The sequence below is a fragment of the Lissotriton helveticus genome (assembly GCF_964261635.1).
Source record: "Lissotriton helveticus chromosome 1_1 unlocalized genomic scaffold, aLisHel1.1 SUPER_1_unloc_8, whole genome shotgun sequence".
NCBI lineage: Eukaryota > Metazoa > Chordata > Amphibia > Caudata > Salamandridae > Lissotriton > Lissotriton helveticus.
The window spans coordinates 1,429,248-1,453,665 of record NW_027611725.1 but is presented as its reverse complement, the minus strand read 5'-3'; the positions used below and the strand labels follow the sequence as shown (position 1 = coordinate 1,453,665).

The window sequence follows — 24,418 nt, the reverse complement described above, 5'->3', positions numbered from 1 at the left end:
GAAAATCACTTGTGGGAGGGAGGCAGCAACTCGAGTCAGTCACACGTAATAAAAGAGGCACATATTTCCCCTATTGGAATTTATATCATAAGACAAACATATATGTTCAAAATCTGACTCAATGCCGATGAATATAAAAGATATTTGAAAACTGAAGACTGTATGAAATGCTTTTTTAGTGTCATCACTGCCAGACGTTCATGGGCATGTGGCATTATTAAGAAATCGTTTTGGTGTAATAGTGGAGGAAGAAGGTGTTAGACAGATGCTGATAACATAACATATAACAAATCGAAATTGATCAGCGTGTGGGGGCCATCGGTATATGTATTACACTGAAAGCGGGACTACCTGATCAGGATTTTTTTTTTTGTCCTCATCTTGCCAACTCTCTTGCTAGGGTTGATCTTACCCCACAAATGTCCGGGAGGGGACGGAGTACATCTCTGCAGAAGAATACTGCTGGTTCCACTTCCAACTCCTTTACGAAAAGGGGACCACAACACAGGAGAGGCCAGGACCCACATCATGTTTGGCTTAATCATTGGACCCACTGATGTTTTCTCTCCAATTTACCAACATTGTCCAGATCTTATCCTGACTCCTTGGGTCACAGGCCATATCAGACTGGCTCGTATAGATGAGAATTTTGAGGCACTCAGAAAAAGATGGGGGACTTTCAGACTTCCAAAGCCTCCTTATCTCCCGCCTCGCCACCAAAACCACATAGAAAATAAACTTGGGAACAGCAGAATTTATTCGTACATCTTCCTCTTGGTTGAGTCCAAAGAAAACAAGACGAGGGCTTACCTTAATCTGTTTACCTATTACTTCCCCAAGAAAATCACACACAGGACGGTAGAGTGGTAGAGTGAGGGCAGTAGCATGAGGGCGGTAGAGATGTAGAGTGAGGGCAGTAGAGTGAGGGCGAGATGGTGGGAGAGTGAGGGCGGTAGAGTGAGGGCGGTAGCGGGTAGAGTGGTGAGGGTGTGTGTGTGAGGGTGAAGGAGTGTGTGAGGGTGAGGGAGTGTGTGAGGGTGAGGATGTGTGTGAGGGTGAGGGGGTGTGTGAGGGTGTGTGTGAGGGTGAGTGGGTGTGGTGGTGTGAGGGGGTGGGGGTGTGAGGGTGAGGGTGTGGGTGAACGGGCACTATCAGCGGAGCAGAAGGCAAGAAAAATTAGTGCAATCAGGGGAGCAGAAGGCAAGAGAACAGGCACAATCAGGGGAGCAGAAGGCAAGAAAAACGAGTACAATCAGTGGAGCAGAAGGCAAGAGAACGGGCACAATCAGGGGAGCAGAAGGCAAGAAAAACGAGTGCAATCAGGGGAGCAGAAGACAAGAGAACGGGCACAATCAGGGGAGCAGAAGACAAGCAAACGAGTGCAATCAGGGGAGCAGAAGGCAAGAGAACGAGTACAATCAGGGGAGCAGAAGGCAAGAAGAAGGAGTGCAATCAGGGGAGCAGAGGCAAGAAGAACGAGTGCAATCAGGGGAGCAGAAGGTAAGAACGAGTGCAATCAGGGGAGCAGAAGGCAAGAGAACGGGCACAATCAGGGGAGCAGAAGGCAAGAAAAACGAGTGCAATCAGGGGAGCTGAAGGCAAGAGAACGAGTACAATCTGGGGAGCAGAGGCAAAAAGAACGAATGCAATCAGGGGAGCAGAAGGCAAAAGAACGAGTACAATTAGGGGAGCAGAAGGCAAGAGAACGGGCACAATCAGGAGAGCAGAAGGCAAGAAAAATGAGTGCAATCAGGGGAGCAGAAGGCAAGAGAACGACACAATCAGGGGGGCAGAGGCAAGAAAAATGAGTACAATCAGGGGAGCAGAAGGCAAGAAAAAGAAACTGTCTCACACCACTGCGGTTTTGTGTTTTAAACACAACTAGGACATAGATTGCATGACCAGAGTTTTCCTAATGCAGACTGCATAAATGAAACCAGCGGCACCGTTCACTTTTCTAAAACAAGCTCTTGGCATTGCTGTGGGGGGGGCGGGGCGGGAGCGGATTGCTTTGAAGTCTGATGGCGGGGGAGCAGCTTGGGAGGCAACATTCCATTGCGGTGCGAGGCTGATGGGCTTGACGTGCACGCGCGTCTCACACGACTGGTCCACATGATCTGGACGTAATCCGCGCTTGGTCAAGAGTTTGTTTCGCCTACTATATACTCTCGCTATTAATCCCTGCAGGATATAATAGCGAGACCTAACAATGTACATATGCAAGCATATAAAAACTGTATATAGCGTTTACTTACTATGCTTTCCCGTATGTGTCTGTCTCTGTGTGTCTGTTGGTCTCTGTGTTTCTGTCTTCCATTCCCTGTAGGGAAAGTACGTAGCTCCTCGTGTAAAAGAGTCGGTCAAGAAGGAGCTGTCTGCATTGAATAATTTCTTGGTATGCACTTTTTATTAGTATTACAGGAAATCACAATGATTGATTGTCACTATTCTTCAGTCCCTTAGGTGTGCCTTGGCCGCCACCGTCCCTCGGACAGAAGGAAAAGACTCAGGTAAGTGTTTTTGCTTTATGGTTTAGTTAAGGGTCTGTGACAAAGAGGAAAAAATGTTGCTTTCATTCTTAAATCTTTTTTATATTTTCCTGTATTGGTGGTGCCCAGGTGCGCAGCGCCCCTACCCACTCCCTCCCCCGCACTCCTCCATGCCCAAGGCTCACACGGGCATTCTCCATTGAACTGAATTGTTTATGTTTTTGTTTTCGTAAGGTCACAAGCCGCAGCGTGCAGAATGATGTAAATGTGAAAGCTTCTATAGGGCTTCTTGGCAGCTTTTCTTCCCAATGCACCGCGATCCCGGGGCTGCCCCAAACCCCAGGCCAGCCCCCTGGACCCAATAACCCACCGTATTCACTCATTGAAGGGCCCTTTGCCAAATGGACTATCCACAAATGAAGACCATTTAACGTGCTAATAAGGCTTTGTTGTTATTCATATAAGAGCCCCTGCAGCGTTGCTGAAAGGCCCGCGGGGGTGATCTAAACAGCATACTAAAACCGGGACATTTGGATGTTTTACCCGGACGCTGTTGTAAAACCCGGACATTTCTCTACTTTGGAGAAAAGTGTCGGGACACTGGGACACTCCGCCAAAAACGGTGGTCACCCTACTTCAGTACCCCCTCCCCCCGCCCCGTCGTGTGTGACAGCCCGGGACCGCTCACAGCCGCACCCGAGCACTTCACAGGTCTTTAAGACCTTGTGCATGTTAATAGGGCTTTGTTGTTGCTTCGCCCCTTCTAAGAGCCCCTGCAGCTCGACTCTGCCGATGCGACACACCTACATATGGGTCGCGCAACATAGTTTGGAAAGCTGTGGTGTAGAGGTTGGAGCAACCAAAAGAAAAATAGTATCCGATGATTTCTGCTCTTGTCTTTGTTTCCGTCTTACTTATTTTTTTTTCCCTGGGTCCCTTTCACCCCTCAGCCTCCCCTCCCGTCCCTCTCTTACTCAGCCCCTTTCCAAAAACCCCATAGACGCCCACGCACCTGGAAGAGCCACATCCCTCTGGGGCCATGGCGTGGTGACTCCGCGTCCTTCAGTGAGGTCTGGTCATCTGCTTCAGCTTTCCCTCCTCCGCCAGGTTCGGGTGTTCTGCTCGCCGACAAGCTGTGACCTCCCCTGGGCTCCGGTTCTCTCTCTCATAAGGCTGTTAGTCCTTGTCTGTCTTTCCAGCCTTCCCCCGCTGGTTTCTCCGCCTTGCCTTCCCATGCCGCGTGTAGCTGGACCAACTACTGACCAACCTGACGCGCTCTCCACCCGCCTTCTTCAAGCGTTTATTCTCAAATGTCCGTCCTCAGCTCCGGCTTAAAGGGGCCGCCTGCCGATTCCCCTCTCTCCACTTCTTGATGACAGCAAAGTGGACAACTTTTAAAAGGGGACTGTGAATATAGGAGGGGAGAAATATATGAAGGGATGGCATGGCGCTCCTTATCCTCTATCCCATCGTCTACCTCAGGGGCTACCTGACACACCCCACCGCCAGACGCACCCAAAAATAGCTTATTCTAAAAACCCACCTCCCAAAAACAAGATACCAAACAAAAGGAAAATCTTAGGAGCTTCAGGTGATGTCCCTCGTGTCTGATTACTGGTGTTTGTTTAGGTTTACAGGAGTCCAGATGTTACATAGCAGACCTTGTCTATGCATGCCGTGTATTTTTCATTCATTATTGTCGTGTTTATGTAATCCACTCATCGCATGCCAGAAGGGAGATGTATTTGGCTACAGTTGTTTATATAGCGCCAGACTAGATCTGATCTGTGTCTCCTGCTCCACAGCTTGTACCCGTAAAAGTGCATCAATGTCTCCTTCCCTTGGAAGAAAATCCACTTGTATTCCAGTTTAAGCATATTTATTCTCATAGAATCACTTTTAAAGTTCACTGTTCCGCAAGTAAATTCAAATTCAGTCTGCCCCGATTCATTTTGGGGGTTCCCCCTTCATCAGGGGCGCACATGAGGAATCTATGTTGTATGTTGTGTGCGGAAAATAGTGACATAAGAATTAACTTGCAATGCAATCTAATCCTACAGATACATAAATGAATAGTTTACTACATGTCGTGGTAGAGCCTAACCGCATGTCTGTGTTTGTGTTATACCAGGGTCTTCACCTTTTCAATAGTGAGAGCTACTTCTGATCGAGGAGAATCATCCTGATCTACTGCCTTTAACACGTGGCTTAGCTAAGGGTAGATAAAAGCCAAGCAGCTTAATTGCTGCCCTAGAGCGCCCAGTCCTGCTGCAGTGAGCACATAGCATTCGTAGCACTGGGTTAGGAAAGGTTTACCTGTAGGGCCACAAATTATGCCACCCTAAGGGACCCCCTCACCAAGCACATACATACATACATACATTCATACACACTGCCACTGCAGCTGTGTGTCTTGGTGCAGACAAAACTGAAGAGTCGACATCCCTGTATGCGATACCCATAGGGACTGTCTGAGATATCGGTAAGACACCCCTCTAGCAGGCCTCATAGTGCACGCTGCTTTAGGGATATCTCCTGTGAGGGCATATCTGCTTGAGCAGCTATGCCCCTGCAATATCCTTGTCGATTCCTGGATATTGTAAGTGACCAGGGAAGCTCTATAGCAAGTACGTTGGCTGCACACTTGTCATTACGAGTTCCACAGCTCCATGAAGGTTTCACTGAAATATGGGATATTTGATACCAAACATCTCAGCATAATAAACCTGTGCCGATTGCAGTGTCCGATTTATTAAAAATTGCAGTGTGGTCATCGACTGGCCTGAGCCAGCCTGCTACCACCAGACAGTATCCTGTCCTCTTGGGGAGAGTGCCTGTGCACTTTGAGGTCGATAACAATGCCTTTCCTGGGTGGAGGTGTTCACTCCTCCCTTGGTCAGGCAGAGCCATATGTGGCAACGATTTTCAAAGGACTTGCCGCCTTAGTAATGCGACCCCAGCCTCTCCTGTTAGAGGGAGCAAGCGATCTTCCTTTCCTCACCCCCTTTTAGGTGCAAGGACAGGTGGGAAACCTTAGATAGAACAGGAGGTGCGCCCCGCGCCCCCTCTGTCAACTCCACCCCTCAGGTGCCTAGAGGCGAGGTGGAGTACACTTTGTAGTGCCCACCATCTTAAAGATGGTGGGACTTATCCAATCAGGGCTAGGACTGTGTCCCCTTCGCACAGGAGGTGGGCATGATAGAGGGTATAGACACCCCAGGAAAGGGGCCCATTAGCCTCTACCTGTCACTGCCTTGTAACACCCATAAATCAAGATTTTAGGTGGCATCCCCAGACCCTGAATTTCAGTTCTTGGCGACCTAAGAAGAGCCGGGCACTGCAGCCTTCTCTGCTGGTGAAGATCTGTGGAGAACTATGGACTTGCAGCCCAGCGACCTCCAGAACCTTGGGAGCACTACCTGCCTTCAATAAAGGGCAATCTAGTTTTGTGTAGTGGGATTTGGCCAGGGAGTGTCAGGACAAGCCAAGCTATGTTACTCACTCTATATTTGCAGACTTTGTGTTTTTGGTCTAATCACTCTCACTAATGTGCCCCGTATTTTCGGTGTCAACACTATCGATTGAGCACTAGTTCAATAAAAAGAGTTTTACAAAGTACTTGTGTCTTGGCAAGGTAAGCAGTGTGCAGGTCATTTATTCAATCGAGTCTGTTGTTGAGCTCTGAGTTCAAGCTGCCCTTTAATGTAAACAGGGTAATTGATTTGGCAGTATCAGTATCTGCAGTTTAATTAGACAAAAATGAGTTCTAAATGCCACCTCCCTGGCATCCTGAATGGCCTCCACCAAATCGCCATCGCGAAGCTTGCCTAGATCCCTCTACCGCACAGCTCTCTGCGTCCCCAAGGGATCCAGAGAATTGTAGATCAACTTCCTATACATGGTTGAGATTGCTTTTTCGGTCCGGGATTAGTTAGCAGCAGGTCCTCCAGTAGGGATGCATCAGGCAACTGCCCCCCTTCCCGGATGTGACTTTGCAGAGCGTGGCCACCTGCAAATGTCAGAACTGTTTTTAGTCACCTAATTTATACTTTTGTTGTAGGATCGTGAAGGACACAAGTGCCTGTCCCCTCCACACATCCCCGGGCTGTTCTAAGCTAATCAATCCCCATTTTATGAAGCCCTGCAATCCTCCCACTGCACTTAAGAGATCACCATCTTACACTGGAGTAATTTCAGTCAGCTTACCTTCCCAGCCTAAATACTTGGTAGCCTCTTTCCACACCCTTACCAATGTTTGGGTATGAGTAGGTAGGGTGCACTCATGCTTTCTTCGATACAGCACCGGGGAGGGGTAACCTCTCTTGCCCATGGCCAATCTATCTACCCGGTAAGCAGGATCCTCACAGTCCGCAATAAACCCAGTTGTTGACTGTCACCAGCTGCGTGGCCCAGTAATACTTGTGAATAGTCCGGACCGCCAGTCCACCTTAATAAACTCCCCTCTGCAACTTACTCAGCGTGACGTGCCGCCATCCCACAACAGAAGCTGAAGTTCGGAGACTACCTTTTGAAAAAAAATGTCTGGTGGGATCTTAAAGGACATTTTTTGCACAATGTACAGGAGACCCTGGAGCGTCATCACTTCAAATAGGGCCACCTGGCCCAGTAAGGAGATCGTCCGCAAGTGTGGGGCATCCCAGCGAAGACTGTCTAATTTCGGAAGTATGTTCCTGCCTGTGCTCTCTTGTAATGAACACAACCAAATATGTAAATCCATGTAGTGCCACCCTAACTGGGCACCTAGACTGCAGCCGCAGGGTCCCTGCCACCAGCAGGAATATTAAGGACTTCTTCCAGTTGATATTATATCCTGATCAACTGGAATACCCCATATGAGAGGTTGTGGTGAACCCAAACAAGTGTGAAGAGCATAGGAGACAAGGAACATCCCTGTCGGACGGCAAAGACTCGGTAGACTGCATTATTGACACTCATGCATGCTAGAGGGGCCACATACAAGAGCTTAATAGCAGCGCCACTGGTTCATCAAAGGAATCCCCTTTTGCATATGGTATAAGGTGTCGGAGATTTAAGCGCGTTCCCTGGTGTGGAATAAAGCCCGGTTGATCAGGATGACCACTGTTGCAATTACTGTCCGCAGGCAGATCGCCAGGGCGTTCGCAAGGACCTTAATCACAATATTAAGCGGGGAGATAAGTCTGTAAGACCCACACTCAGTTGCCGGTTTGTCCTTTTTGGGATGACCGCCACCTCAGACGTTCTTTGGTCCTCCGGGAGACACCCTTATTTTCATATACTCTGGAGGTACTCCCTGATTTTATCTATCATGCTTTTATATCATTCTAACGGGAGCTCATCAGGTCCAGTTGCTTGCCCTGTTTCCAAGGTTCCTATTGTCTAATTTATTTAGTCTACTGTCAGGCCTTGGTCTAGTGCGTCTAGGTCCTCATTCGTTAGCATTGACAGGGTCAGGTCTTTCCGGAAGTCTCTCCCAGTATTTCCGTCCCCTTGTTGTCTGTGTCCTCAAGGATCCAGTTCCTTCCTTTGTCTTGTCTCTATAACCATGTAAGCAACTCATTGGCTTTATTTTTTTCAACAGGCCGCCCATTCTCCTTAAAATAGAATTCTGCTCTATCTCTCATACGAGCTTTGAACGTCTTGTCTTTAAATTTTATCACGGATCAACCCTTGGGGGTAGCATGAAGTCCACAACTGGACCATCGAATTGCACCTCCACCAGCGAATGTTCTGAGATTTCCCCTGCTATATGTGTAGCGGCTCTAAAAATCAACTTTATGGACAGTCTGGGTGAAAAGATAGTGCAGGCATGCCAGACTACCATGTGCTGCAGACAGGTGCGTCCGGTTCTGATCCCCTCTTCCCCTCTAGGGACATTTAGGAGTATCATGAATATAGTATAGGTGCAGTTCTGTCACTCCAGTCACCCCAATGCGTGTATGCTCTGTCATAAATGTCTTACCCTTTCACTGAATGAGTCAGCCTTGTCTGGGTCTCTTTCCTGTTTCCCGACATTTGAATGGTACGCCCGAACACTCGAGAGAGCAGTGACACCCCCAGCAGGCTTTTGTGGAGTGCTTTGGTCCTGGATGTAGTGCTGCATTCAGTAGGGCACCCACTCTGTCTTTTCTTTGCAGTTGCCTGAAGATCAGCAGTCACAAGGTAGCAGTCGCACCTGGCCTGTCGGTAAGTGCAGCCCCTCTGGAGGCCCGACCGTCAGCAATTGAGCCCACACTGTGGCCGGCTGGAACACAGGCGTAAGCTCAGACAGGGTGTTCAACACTGGAGTAGTTGCAGTCCCTCATGAGCCTCTGACACAGAGTAGTCAGAAATTCAGCAGCTAAAAGCCCGACACAGGCTCGCCAGGAAGCCAGTAGATTCAGACCCTGTTGTGTTAGGAATTTGGCAAATGCAACCTGGAATGGGCCGGTTGGCAGCACACAATCGTCCAACTGGACCTCAACAATCATGTTGTTATAGAGTTATTTTTTCTGCCTTGAACTGTTGGGAGAGTCTTGGCGGGGATTGGGGGGTCCCTCAGACTAGCTGGTCCTGCAGGATGGCTTTCCGGTCCGCCCTACAGATAACGGAGATGTGTCGGACCTTGCTTCTTCCAGGACAGTCTTGTCCTCCTGCTGTATAGTCAAACTCCCTTCCCTTTCTTACCAGACAGGCAGGCTTCTAGGCAGACTTCTAGGCTCTTCAGGACAGGTACACAGCTTCTCAACTAAGTAATTCAGCCTGCAGGTGATGTCCCTTCAACTTAGATAGACTGTCAGGCTGACACCATCCCTGGTGTCACAGCAGGCACCTGGGTACTTTGTAGAGCACTTTATTCCTTGGTAACAGAGGACTTTGAACGGGGTATAAAAGAGGGATAGATGGTCCCACTTGTATACACAACTGGCAGGCAGGAAATGTGGTTTACTCTGTCGCACTCTCACATTGCTTTTCTGCCACGCACACCAACACCCTAAACACGCACTTGATGTTAGCGCAAAGTCTGGGCACAGGCATAGAAATGGAGCATTACATGGGTGTGTCAGCAGGACACCACTCCACTGACAATGATGCAAAGATCTCATCAGGCGATTGAGCCTTAAAACAGGGTGCATTGCCACCACTGCTCTAGCTGTTAAATCAATGACAGTCCTCTGTCTTAAATAAGGGCACACTTGGTGTGACCCACCAGGTCACAGGACCGGTCCAAGACCTTTCATAGTCCCTTGTTAGAAGTAGCAAACTACTGGGGTGGCAGAAAAATCTCATGTAATTGTTTTGTGGTATATTTACCCCAGTAATGTGCAGTTACAAGTTTGGCGCTATGGACTGGGGAGTTGCCACGAGGAACGGATTCTTCTACCTGTCATACCACATGCCATTCCCTATTTCATAGTGTTTTTCTGCTTTTATTTACCACTTGTTTTAAGCAGGTGGTAGATATATGCATGTGGTTGGTTGGGAGGAGATGGGTGAAGCAGGGGAGGGAAGAGGAAAGCATTTTCTAACTGAGGGAAGAATTGTGTGTTTCCCCCAGTTGGTAAAAAACATAGCATAGGTCTTGGCTGCTTCTGCTGCACCCATAGTCTTGTGGGTCTTTTTAGTCTAATTTTTCTGTCTGGAAAAAAAATGGTGTCCTGTTTTTCGGCACCCGGTAAATCTAGGTGCAGAAAAACCTAACTGATAATCAGGTGGAAGAAAATGAACACATGAAAGTACCCCCTAATTTCATTGCCCTTGATTCACACTCTGGACATAGTTGAGGGATAGGCCTAGGCATAGCCCTCACAACACACAATAGATTTGCGTGCGGCAGAGGCCAACTCAAAAGTCAGGATACCAGATACAAGTAGGTGGTAACTCAGGGCAGGGGAATACGCCTGTTGTCCGTGGAGGGGAAATTTCCGTCCCAGAAATCTACATTAAAAATTAATTAATAGGGGGGGCGGAGCTTGCCGTCAGCTACGATGGCCGCCTAATCCCGCTCCTCCGTCAGGCACTGCCAAACATCCTTAAATATCCTCGCACAGAGCTGCCGTTTTGACCCCCCAGCCCCCTCCCCAGACGTCGGAAGCGACCGAGACTCCGGGGAACCCAGTGCGGAGTAGATCCGACGCGGAGGGACGAGTGCACGGAGCAGCGGAGAGCCGTGCGCTAGTAGGCCGCAAGCCGCGACCCCCAGCAGTACATCGATCCGAGTGACGTGCCCGTACGTGCGGCTGCAGGATACGCGACTGCCCCGGGGACCTGCGGACGGACCCCACGCTGTATGGTTCTCAACAGCCCAGCAGGGACGCGCTGTGAGAGGCTAACGGCGCAGTCCTGAAAGGGACGATACTTCCTCTGTAGGCACCATAGAAGCCCCGGGTGGCAGAGAAGGTAAAACGCCGTGGGGAAGCACCGTTACCGGAGGCAGCCCTAGCAAGGAGAGAGACTTTGAATCGGCGGGGCCGGGGGCTGAGGGGCCGGACCGGGGACACATCTGGAAGCCCCTGGTTGACACAGTGTGCCCTACTATACAAAAACTTGACACGGTGGGACATTTATTAAGCGGGGAGCCGCACACTAAGCACGGATATCCTAAGGGTGGTTCCCCCAGCCGTGGCCCAATTCGCGACACCCATAGAGTGACTGTGGCGACGACTCCTAGATGCCGACACGCAAATAGTGCTAACCCAGAAGTGTGGAGGCGACGTTGGCCAGCACGCACAAGCTGCAGCGCTGAGTGCTTGGGAACGTGCTGGAAGGGCTGCTGATTGTATTCACGGCGCCTAGCCCTGTGTGAAGGTCGGACCTTGCCTATCCTAAAGGGACACGCAGAGACGAACCGGTGCCGAACTTTGGCACGTTGCTGAAAACGCCAAAACAAGTGGATTGCGCCAGACACCAGTCTGAACTCGGTAGTGACCTGCTCCGGGGGGTGTCGACTGGACAAGGCGTGGGTGTTTCCGGTGAAGCCGGCTCCAAGGTACTGGTCTTTGGGAAACGACCGGCCCATCACGATGGGAAAAGGGGACAAGACGCAAAGCAGACTCCCCTTTGCGCAGAGACGAGTGCAGATACAGAGTCCTGCTACGCAGCGTGGGGAGGTCACACACCCGGAAGAGGAGCAAGCGGAGGACTCCGACATCAAGTCCATGCTTCACTCCATGGAACAGAGCCTGCAATCCAGCATCTTTGCGCTGGGCACCAAAATGGACGCCATGACATACAGGATGGACCACATGGCCGAACGCCTAGACAAACACGCAGAGAAACATGACATGGCGAAAAGGAGAATAACGGAAGTCGAGGAGGCGCAGACAGAGCTGGATACGGCCCATAAGCGAGTGGAGAACCTGATGAGATCCCTCCAAGACAAGACGGTAGACCTGGAGGAACGTTCGCGACGCTGTAACCTCCGCATAACGGGCCTGCCGGAGTCCACTCAGACTGGCAAGATGGAACTATTCATTGAGAAGCTTCTCACTACTCTCCTGGGCGAGGGGGTGTTCTCGACACTGTTCGTGGTGGAACGAGCGCACCGGTCTCTGGGCCCCCAGCCGCGCCCGGGGATGCCCCCCCCACCCAATCATAGCAAAATTGCTCAACTACAGAGACAGGGACACGGCACTCCGGCTGGCCAGAACCAAAGCGGATCTACAATATGAAGGGTCAGCGATATCAATATTCCCAGACTTCACGGCCAGAGTGCAGGAAGCACATAAACACTTCGCCCCGCACAAGAAACGCCTCAGGGAACTGGGACTGGACTACGCGATGCTGTACTCTGCCAAACTCCGTGTCAACAAACAGGGCCACTCGCACATATTTACAAACCCTTACAAACTGCAGCAAGCACTGAAGAAATGGTCAAGAGAGAAGAGACATGGTAATGCGGATGTGCAGGAGGAAGGGGACAATAGCCATCTAGATGACAAGGAGTGACCAAGATCTTGGACTTCTGCGGCAGACTGGACTAAATGCGGACCATCGCCGTCTGCTGACATTTCCCGTCTGGCTGAAGAGATGGAGATAACTGAGCGACCCACTCCACGGACGGACAGACGCCTTGCAGATAAGTAAAGATAAGGAATAAGGGAATTGTAAAGGACCTATATGTAGATGACCGAAAGTGGAAAGACTGAGGCGGACTTGTATGCATAATGTCTCATGGAGACGTAAAAGGGAGGAGTACGCAGCCGATTTGGGGGGGGAAGGGGTATCCCTGTATGACAATTGGTGGTAATATACAGCAGCTCTGATTATAATGCAGGGAGTGCATGGCGGAGGGAGGAGGGGGCCTGACTTAACACTCTGAGAATATTGAGGGACATGAGCTGTTAGGCGACCTTGGTCCCCGAGCGCAATGCTTTGTTGAAGTTCGAGTCACCATGTTTGGTGGTATGACAATGGGTTGGGATGGGCGGGTCGGGGATCGGCGAGGCCAAGTTGGGGAGGGTGTGCTGTGGGAGGGGGAGGAGGGCCGGGGAATGTTTTTGGTACAATGTTGTGTTTTTTGTCTGCTCACACTGCCTGCGCTAGTCTTGTGCTTCCTGTTGACATATATAGACCAGTCACACTGCTAAGATGTCTACAGCAAACAAAGTGACTATGGAGAGAGAGGTGGGGACATTCAGAGCTTTGACGTGGAATGTGAGGGGTCTGAATGACCACCGCAAACTTAGGAAGGTAGTGAACTATTTACAGCGTCAGGACGTGGACCTGGCACTCATCCAGGAAACACACCTCCAGATCACAAGTAAAATGCTTTGTAGTAGGGGGCTTGTGGGCAACATCACGGTGGCAGGATTCACGACACATTCCAGAGGAGTATTGACATGGGTAAACCCTAAATCTAAATTGTCATTGTCATTGCTGAGAGCAGACCCGGATGGCAGATATCTAATATCCAGATGCACAGGGAAGGGATACGATCTCATTGTGGTAAATGTTTATGGTCCTAATTATGACTCCCCAGACTTTTACGATACTTTGGCTCAACACTGCCGGGCTTACACTAACGCACTAATGCTCTGGGGGGGGGAGACCTTAACCTAGTGTTAGACCCAGAGCTAGACAGGTCATCGGGCCCGCCGCGCAAGATTTCGGCCGCTGCACTGACAGTTCAATCGGAACTCATTACACTAGACCTAGTGGACGTGTGGAGGAGTAGACACACTGGGAGGAGGGGTTCACCCACTATTCCGCCTACCACAACATCCACACCAGAATTGATTACTGGCTGACTTCTTCCCCAGTAGCAAGACGCGCCAGCTCCTGCACGGTACTGGCGCGAACTCTTTCGGATCACTCGCCCCTTCTCTTGACACTGGAGACCCCTGCGACAAGAATCCCACCCTTCACATGGCGCTTTCCCCCGTTCTTCTTACTAGATGATCAATTTAGGGGGGAGCTAGCGGAAGAAATAGAGAGGTACTTCGACACTAACATAGGGTCGGTTGATAGCTTCCACACAGTCTGAGAGGCATTCAAGGTGTACATCTGGGGCATTGCAATGTCAAAACATTCGAGTGTCCTCAAGTCCATTCGCCAGAGACTACAACACTTAGAGAAGCAACTAACAGAATTGGAAAAGCGACAGCTGAGCAATGTTACTGCCAACGTGGCGGAGGACATCAAGTCCCTTATAGCGGAATACAACGAAGAAGCAGATAGGGAGGTGCGGCACATGGGAAAGTATGCCACCGCCCGGTCCTACGGTGAGGGGGACCGCCCTAGTTCCCTCCTGGCCCGGATCTTGAAAAACTCCAGACGCACACAGGTCATATCCGAGCTGGAAACGGCCGACAGTTTACTCCTCACGGAGGAAGCTGAGATAGTGGACGAGTTCAAAAAATACTACTCGGGGCTTTACACTTCCAAAACTGGGAACATGGAGGACGATATAGATGACTACCTGGGCCATATACAGCTGCCTTTTCTGAAGGATTCCGACCGGGAATTCTTGATGAAACCAATACACAGGGATGAAATTGCGGAGGCGCTGGCGAGCATGCGTTTGGGCAGCGCCCCAGGGGCTGACGGGCTCACTGTGAGTTTTTATAAGGCATTTCAGGATATTCTACTCCCGCACTTATCCACATTGTTTGGCGACGTGTGTGTCGAAGGCAGTATGCCGCGATCAATGAGGGAAGCACTGATTGTAACCATCCTCAAACCTGGCAAACCCTCGACCTCATGTAGCTCTTACAGGCCATTGTCCTTATTAAACGTCGATGCCAAGCTTTATGCTAAGGTGCTGGTGACGCGACTGGCACTACTGGCCCCGGAGTTGGTAGCTCCGGAACAAGCAGGGTTTGTACCTGGCAGGAATCTCACCTATAACATCAGGACGGTACTGGGCACTATACAGCATGTCAGGCAGGACACAAAAGCAATAGCCATCTTCCTAGATATGGAAAAAGCATTTGACTCGGTGGAATGTCCCTTCATGGTACCAGTCTTGCGGAGGATGGGACTGGGCGAGCCATTCTTACAAATGATAGGGGCGTTGTACCACCACCCCACGGCTAGACTCCGCATAGGCGATCGAGTGTCAGACTCCTTTTCGATTAGCAGAGGCACCAGACAGGGCTGCCCGCTATCGCCGCTATTATATGCGCTGGTGGCTGAACCACTTGCTTGCGCCCTCAGGGAGTATCATAGTCATGAAGGGATTAGCTTCCCTACGTACAAAATTGTCATATCAACATACGCGGATGACACATTGCTATACGTTCGCGACCCGGACATGAACCTCCCATTGGTGCTGAGGGAGGTGGTGCGCTACGGGGCTCTCTCCGGTCTCAAGATAAATTGGGCAAAGTCTGTGGCGTTCCCACTGACTCCGAAAACGACACAGTTCGACATGGAATACCCGTTGCAATGAACGACAGAACCGGTCAGATATCTCTGAGTTATGCTGCATACTGACTCGGAAACTCTCGTACGCGAAAATTATGGTGCCTTGTACAGCAAGCTGGAAGATGAAGTGGAAGTGTGGTGTAAACTGCCGTTATCCTTGATGGGTCGAGTGGCCATCATGAAAATGGTAGTACTCCCTAGATTTTTATTCCTATTTAACAATCTGCCCATAGTGCTCTCGAGGACTTTTTTCAAAAATCTGACGCAACTTCTGATCAAACTGGCCGGGGTGGCAAACAGCCCAGGGTGAAATGGACGACTCTCATGCTTCCGTACGAACTTGGGGGGCTTGGCGACCCGGACATGGAACGATACTTTAGAGTGGCTCAAGCTGCCCACATGCATACGTGGATACATGGGCAAGAGATGATACCACATGTCCGATTGGAGCTCCTGTTCGCGGTCCCCATTCCGCTCCCTGCCATGGTCTTCCAACCGGTGGACCGCAGAATCGGCATAGTAGACTTGATCACGACCACCAATCATGCATGGCATGCGCTGCTGCGGGCTCGCGACGGAGCGTTACTGTATTCACCTCTAATGCCTATTGAATGGACATTGTGGTTGTCTCCCATAGAGGAGAGGGGAGTAGTACAGGCACTCCGAACGATGGGCATTCACACTGCAGGTGACTTGTTTCTTGGGGGCGCAGTGAAAACCTGGGACCAAGCCGTGCCCAGCCCAGAGGGGGCCTCACTTCTACTCCGATTTCAATATCACAGAGTCCGCAGTGCCATGTTGGACCTCTTGGGCCTGTAATTGGCGGAGCCTTAGGAGATCCCGGAGCTCACATATGTCATTAAAACGTCTCCCCCCAGGAGACTGGTGGCAAAACTATATAGCATGAACAGAGAGCAAGGGGTGCACTCGCTCTCGAAAGCGAGGATGGACTGGCAGAGAGATCTTCAGATCACAATAAATGATGGTATGTGGGCATATTGCTGTTCAAGTACCAGAAAACTATCACTAAACGGCAGACATAGGCTGATTCACTTTAAATATCTCCAACGAGTGTATTATACCCCGGAGAGGCTCCATAGGTACGGCCTTAGACAGTCGGCTGCTTGCGATAGGTGCCGCAAACCGATTGCGGATTTTATGCATCTTGCTTGGTGGTGCCCCGGGATACGCAAGTTTTGGGACAGTGTGTTTGCAGAAATGAGCTTGGTCTTAGCCACTGACCTGGCGTCCGATCCGCCTTTGGCACTTCTAGGCCACTCCAGGGGCCTCCCGAAAGCCCTGCGACGGTTGACGGATATGGGCATGCCGATGGCCAGATGGGTGATTGCAATGTGTTGGATGAGAGGGCCACTTCCTACCATGAAAAGGTGGGCACATGACATGCTATACTGCTGTACACAAACAGAGTGCTATAGCGAACTTCTCCCACCTGTGAGCCGCCCTAAGAATTTTTGGGGTCTATATCAGGAATATTTGAGAGTGAGGGATGTGGAAGGACACGCTCGGACGGAGGAGGTCGAGGCCCAGGCACACCTAAACGTAGCTGACGTGGTAACTGAGACTTAAGCCACTACGACAGAGCAGAGGACCTCTCTGGGGTCACAGGGACACACGGGTAGATGTAGAGTAGAGCAGATGTTTACTAAGTGGGGAGTGGGTTTGACATGGGGGGGTGCGGGACTGTTGGGGGTTTAGTCTGCGGGAAAGTTAGCTTGGGACACACAGGGTAGACCTTCCATGCTGTATAGATCTGGTACTCAGAGCAGCCAGGACATGAAGCGTAACGTTCATTAAGTCTCAACATATGCCCTGAGGATGGGGTACAAGACAATCCTGTTTCTTATGCATTTTTTTTTGATCATGCGCCGCCAAACCTCCGGGTTGTCGGCTAAATGGCTGTGTCAACCAGACCCATGGGGGTATACAACTGAGATGTCCGCTGCCGGCCCCTGGGTTGTGGCAACAAGCTGTGTAAAATACTATATGGATGAATAAAGCTCTGTTTAAAACCCAAAAAAATTAATTAATAGTATTCTTTTTTAAATGTCTGTTTGGTGCCAGTCCATATGACTTTAATTTCTGCCTTTGAGATTCTATTTTACAAGTCCATAGGGTACATATATCCTTTATGAGCTTAATAAAATGTTGAAAATTCTACAAATCCTCACTCCTACATTCAAGTACTCTCAGGCTACCATTCTACACTCTTCTCTGTCTGTAGAACAGCTCAACATTTTCAAAATTCTGCAACTCTGCATTGATATGGCTTGGAAATTATTTTTGGGGAAATTTACATGTATTGACTATTTAATTTTAATACTATAGGTGATTGAAATTACGGATGAAGAAAGCAAGATTTAGCACCAGGCAACTGAATGTTAGTGCCATAAGAAGGATTATTTTGAAAAACTGATGGACATCCAGCATTCTAAGTTTAAACACAATTTCCAAAATCTCGGTGTGGCGAGGAAGTGGGAGCTGAGGAAAGTACTATACCTGTAAGTGAAGTCTCTAATTTTGCATTTCATTAACCCAGAGCAAAGTCATATCTGTGCACACAGCATCAGAAATAATCCCAGAACGACCTCATCCTCATCTGAAATATTATCAGAAAGACAAATTGCCTCAGCATGACGGAATAACGTTCAGCTAAAGCATCATGTAATTCCAGAGAGGAAGCACACACTGCATAAAAGAAAGTTATAACAAAAGGTTTCTTCTGCAGACCATCAAAGAAAAGACGCTGAAAGAAGACTCCGAAGCTGACATGCTACCAACCAAAAGATTGGAAAGTCACCTTTGTTCAACAACCATTTTTAACCAGTTACACAAGTTTGAGACTATCTGCCTCGGGATATTACACCTCGACCCACTCTGCTTACTCTCACGAAAACCTTAAAAATTCACCACTGTATTGTGTTCATGACCATCTCCGATTGTTTCCTTTTTTATTGTGTACTGTAATTCTATGTAAATCAACATTATCTGTTGTGCAGGAGTGATTTGTAAAAACTGATTAAATGAGCACCGTTGTGCTATAGCTAATGTAAATAAATCCTCGTCTACAGCACTAGAAACCTTAACCTTACACCAAACATAGAGAGGGTAGAAGGAACTGATGTTCTGCGACTGATGATCTACAATAGTACTGTGCATGTTCTAATGTTCTCAGTTACTGCCATTACGTTAGTGCAAACAGGTACTTCTCAGTTTAATCATTAAATATCAGACTAACACCATATCACTGCATTGCTAAGAACCTATACAAATAGATGTGAGAAAAACTTCAGGCACAAAATAAGTTGCTGCCGGAGAGGCTATAACCAAAAGACTATCTGCTAGAAACATTTCGACAGGTGTTACAGGGCTGCTTCCAGACATATTTTGCTCAATTCAAGTGCTAAGAAGATTACACACAATTTCTTTTAGCGATAAATGCTGAACATTATCTAAACAAGCCCGAATCTAACATCGGGTTCACTCTTACCATGGCATATAAGCAAGAGAAAACTAAATGTAGAGATATTAACTTTATGAATACACCTTATAAAAACACGGGCTGTGAGAACAAATTCAGTGTTCAAACCCGCCTCAATCAAAGCAAAATAACCCAAGTTGAGGAAAAAAGTTACCTGTGCCAAAAAAGATTCAGCCATAAATCTCATCTCATTGAATTTGAGAGAATGCACACTGTGAAAAACCTCTCTCAGTGCTCTGAATGCCAAAAAAGTTTCAGCCGTAAATCTTATCTCACTGAGCATATGAGAATCCACACTGGGGAAAAACCTTATCAGTGCTCTGAATGCCAGAAAAGGTTTAGTATCAAACCGAGTCTACTTCGACATGCATTAACCCACTCTGTGGAAAAACCTTATCAGTGCTCTGAATGCCAAAAAAGTTTCAGCCGTAAATCTTATTTCACTGAACATATGAGAATCCACTCTGGGGAAAACCCATATCAGTGTTCTGAATGCCAGAAAAGGTTTTGTAACAAACAAAGTCTTTCTCAACATGTATTAACCCACTCTGTGGAAAAACCTTACCAGTGCTCTGAATGCCAGAAATGTTTCAGTGACAAAAGAGGACTCACTCATCATACAAAGACCCACTCTGGGGAAAAACCTTATCAGTGCACGGATTGCCAGAAATGTTTCATTGACAAATACATTCTCACTCGGCATAGAAGAATCCACAGTGGGGATAAACCTTATCAGTGCACCGATTGCCAGAAATGTTTCATTTACAAAAACAGTCTCACTCATCATAGAAGAAGCCACACTGGAGAGAAACCTTTTCAGTGCTCTGAATGCCAGAAATGTTTCAGTTACAAAACCAGACTCACTGAACATACAAGAATCCACTGTGGGAAAAACCCTTATCAGTGCTCTGAATGCCCAAAACATTTCAAACTTAAATCACTTCTAACTGCACATGTGAGAATCCACACTGGGGAAAAACCTTATCAGTGCTCTGAATGCCAAGAAAGGTTTTGTAACAAACAAAGTCTTTCTCGACATACAATAACCCATTCTGTGGAGCAACCTTATCAGTGCTCTGAATGCCAGAAATGTTTCATTTTAAAAAGTAGTCTCACACGGCATACCAAGATCCACGCTAGGGAAAAACGTTATCAATGCTCTGAATGCCACAAATGTTTCGGTGAAAAAAGCTGGCTCACTCGGCATACAAGAACCCACACTGGGGAAAAACCTTATCAGTGCTCTGAATGCCAGAAATGTTTCAGTGAAAAATGCCATCTCACGCTGCATATAAAAACCCACACTGGGGACAAACCTTATCAGTGCTCTGAATGCCAGAAATGTTTCAGTGACAAAGGAAGTCTTTCTCGACATACAATAACCCACACTGGGGAAAAACCGTATCCATGCTCTGAATGTCAGAAATGTTTCAGAAACAAACTCAGTCTCACTCAGCATATAAGAATCCACACTGGGGAAAAACCTTATCAGTGCTCTGAATGCCCAAAAGATTTCAAACTTAAATCACATCTAACTGCACATGTGAGATTCCACACTGGGGAAAAACCTTATCAGTGCTCTGAATGCCCAAAAGATTTCAAACTTAAATCACTTCTAACTGCACATATGCAATTCCACACTGGGGAAAAACCTTATCAGTGCTTTGAATGCCAGAAATGTTTCAGTGAAAAAAGCAAACTCACTAAACATACAAGGACCCACACTGGGGAAAAACCTTATCAGTGCATTGAATGCGACAAATGTTTCAGTGAAAAAAGCAGTCTCACTCAGCATATAAGAACCCACACTGGGGAAAAACCTTATCAGTGCTCTGAATGCCACAAATGTTTCAGTGAAAAAATCAGTCTCATTCACCATATAAGAACCCACACTGGGGAAAAACCTTATAGGTGCTCTGAATGCCCGAAATGTTTCATTGAAAAAAGAAGTCTCACTCTGCATATAAGAACCCACACTGGGGAAAAACCTTATCAGTGCTCCGAATGCCAAAAATGTTTCAGCTGTAAATCTACTCTCACTAAACATATGAGAATCCACACTGGGGAAAATAATTATCAGTGCTCTAAATGTCAGAAAAGATTCAGCGGTAGAGATGGTTTCAAGCGCCATAAGAAAACACAGCATCAAAATAATTCAGTGCTCCGAATTTCTAGCAGAAGAATATAAGCTGGAATGCTGACTAATCCTGGAGCCCTACCTCTGGTTATTGCATCCAGAGCTGAGGATGTCGGCCAGGTCAAGGAAAGAGCCAGGTATAGCTATAGAGTTGTCTGTTTACACAGTCCCCAGCACAGTGTCCGGCTCATTAAATGGAGTTACTGAATAAAGATTGTAGAAATGATCAACCAAGGTCTGGGGATACATGTTATTTTGCAGAGGTGAAGCAGAGACCTCTCTCCCCTCCACTTTACAAGTGCCCAAAACCTGGTGGAGTTCTTAAGAGAGCAAGCCAATTTGAGTTCCTGCCATCTTTCTTCCTTCCATTCTTTCTTAGCCCGAGCGTGGGCCCTTTTGTACCTCTCTCCATCCAGACTGATTTCTGAGATGTCCTTTGTGCAAAGTGCCTTACCAAGATATCTACATATTAGTCTGAATTCCTTATTAAACCAATTGTTTACTTTAGGAAAATTCTGTTTGTGCCAGTTAATAGGAACTATAAGATAGGACAATATTTTCTTGAAGTTGTTGTGGAAGCAGTCATTGGCATGCCACACTCTTAGTTCTTGCAAATCAATTTCCCGAAGGTAGTGATAGATTGATCTTCACCTTGCCAGATGACCAAAATATCGTTGATACACACATATAACTGAAATCCCAATTGGCACAGACAAACCATGGAAACAAAAGCAGTGATTGGGATAGGACCGGGCCTGAACACCATTTTCCCTTGTCCATGTAGGATAGTACCAAATTTCCATTGGTTGCAATAGGAACAAGGGAGTTGTCCCTTCTCTGACGGAGGGGGCCCCATTAGACTTGACCTTTTCCACATTTTTCAGGGTGTGTGGTGAAGTGCCACAGGTCACCTAACATGCAAGAGAATACGTAGGGCTAACCATATAGAACTATGGCTCCTGATAACCAGGGGCCTTAAAATATGTGCGAGGGACACTGCCTGTTCTTTTCTATATTTTCATATATATTTATTTTTTTATTGTCCTCTCATAAGCTCAGAAGAAGATTACCACCACCAGATACCTGTAGCAGACTGTCTCTTGGACATGGTCCAAACATCCTACACTCATCCATACAAGATTGGGCACTCTGATTCGGGTGCACTGACATCTCAATACCCTTAGACATATGGGGCTGACATGCGTAGTACAAGGGACATGGTTTACACACCCATCACTCATTTCTACTATGAGCAATCTGGTTTTCGGGTGTGCTGATTTTCCTAATGGGTCTTCGCCCTTGGGTATACAGTGCTGACCCTTTAAAAACACATGCCAGTACATCGTGGTATTTGCATTTAATTTCGATGGAGGTCCGTCTTTAGTGATTCTATTCCACGTGAAGAAGCGGCTGTGTGTGACAGACGCACGAAAGCCTTCAGCATTTAGTGCGCGTTCATTCAGCTTCATGCTGCCAGCATGGGACTACATTTCCCAAGTACTCGTGGTCACGTGACTGCATCAGAGTGGTGCGATTATACAACCTGAGTGAGTAGACACACACCAAATTCGGCATTAGCTAGCCCCGGGTCCTCTATTCAAGCAAAAGCAATTACTCTGGACATCTGCTGTGGTATAACGGATTGCTGGCTCCCCGTATATAGGTATGGGTCTCTGACCCTACGTTTGTTATATCTGTAATTTGTTCTGTACCGAAGCAGCGTGTTCCTTGTATACAGGAATGGGTCCCGGAACCTACCTTTTTGTTTAACTTGAATCTTTTGTGCCTTGAGACGTCTTTTCTTTTTTTTCTTGGTATGAAAACGTAAAGAATGTTGCATTCGTGTTAAAGATATGGAAGTTTCAAAGATCACTCTCTCATGTCGTAGGAAAGTTCTCAGTGCACATGTGGCAGGTGTTGTGTCTTGAAAACAAAGCACGCTGCACCCATGCAGAGGTCAACAATTTTAAGTGCTTTTTCTCCATTGCATCGCAGCTTTGTTATTGCAGTGCACATCAAACACGTCCGCTGATTTCAACTTGAAGAATGTTGCATGTATGTTTAAACTAGGCAGTGTTATCATGTGCCTTACCGCTGCATATTTTGATGGGGCAGTTGCTTCTGAAATCAAAGCACACTGTACTTGTGTGTTAGGCCAACTAGCTCTAAGTGTCTTTTTTTCCCCATGAAGTTACTGCACTAGGTTAAACTTTGTTCACCCTGTGCTGCCTTAACACACACCTGTTATGAGGCTCGAGCCATCAAATGCATTAATACACAAATTTCAAGGCTGACACACAACTGCCTCCACGGTCTTGGCATGTCTCCCCCTAGTGTTAAACATCATAACGCTGCCCGCTTGTCTCGATAGACCTTAGTGACATCTGAATACATGCTTGGGGAACCTATTAGGGACTTCACAGCCATATGAAAATACCCTAATCACTATTGCAGACACCGCCTTTGAGTATTTGGACGGTTTTTAATCTACATGGGCACACTTTATCTTTACACTTGTTTGTAAAATGCCTAGAACACTTACAGCCTTCCAAAATACTTATTTTCTTACCATGCTCCCCTTCCTATAATTATTTGATAGGGCGGAGAGTCACCCTGAGCCGCATGCCACGGTGAGTTGAGGCACATTTCCCAACGTCAGATGATTAACCCTTCTACAGTATATTGTTATTGTAGTGAATCTTGTTGTCTAAAAATTATTTTATTTTTCACCTATACTAAGAATAACAGACATTGACTATACAGTTTATGGTAGTCCCGTTCAGATGGTTTTTTATGTCCTGGACTGAATAGCTTTGAAATGTAACGCTTGCACAGTTGTTCAAATGTCTGACCTAGATTTTTTCTTATATTTCCTATGTATGTATTCTTTTAGGTACCAGCAGTAAATTCACCACTCTATGTAGATTATTATGATCACTGGATGGTTTTGTACATTAAAACCCTTCTGTATACTTATATTGGTTCGTACACCATTTTCCGGTCTCGCCTGAGCCAGCGTGCATGCGCTGCTCTGCAAGGCTTTTAGTAAGGGCTTTAAATTCTGAACACACGCCTGTGCGTGTACTTTTTGTTTTTTTCATCACTAGCTATCAGCCTTTACATTTGTCTTTCTAAGAAAGACAGCATGCGATTGGCCAAAGGGGGGTGCATGTACCGCCTTCCGCAGCAGCGCCATGTTTTTCCAGTTATAATGCCCGCGTCTCGCTGTCACGTTAATTGGAAACAGATGGCGGTCGCACTGGCCCTGGTGCACTTTTGCTCCAAATGTGGCGCTTTCACTTTCGCCGCCAACTCGCTTGTTCATCCTTGCTGTCTCTTGTCACCTTCCTCTTTTCTGCCTTTCCCTCTCTTGCTTTGGGACCTTTTCAATGTTTAACAAAAAGCTGTAAAATCTGCTGACCGATCGTTGTTCTTTTTTTTATCACC

At 47.6% G+C, this 24,418-nt stretch overlaps 1 protein-coding gene across 2 annotated transcripts in view; it reads left to right on the top strand.

Annotated features, from left to right (window-relative positions):
- LOC144806508 (uncharacterized) overlaps positions 1-23,422 on the top strand; it is a 37,882-nt gene extending 14,460 nt beyond the window's left edge. For both annotated transcript variants that reach the window (XM_078672853.1, XM_078672854.1), the window contains 2 exons: positions 2,456-2,510; positions 17,682-23,422. In XM_078672853.1, the coding sequence (XP_078528979.1) occupies positions 18,845-21,022 (2,178 nt within the window). In that variant the 5' untranslated portion in view covers positions 2,456-2,510; positions 17,682-18,844 and the 3' untranslated portion in view covers positions 21,023-23,422. The remainder of the gene's footprint in view (positions 1-2,455; positions 2,511-17,681) is intronic.
- The last annotated feature ends 996 nt before the right edge of the window (positions 23,423-24,418 follow it).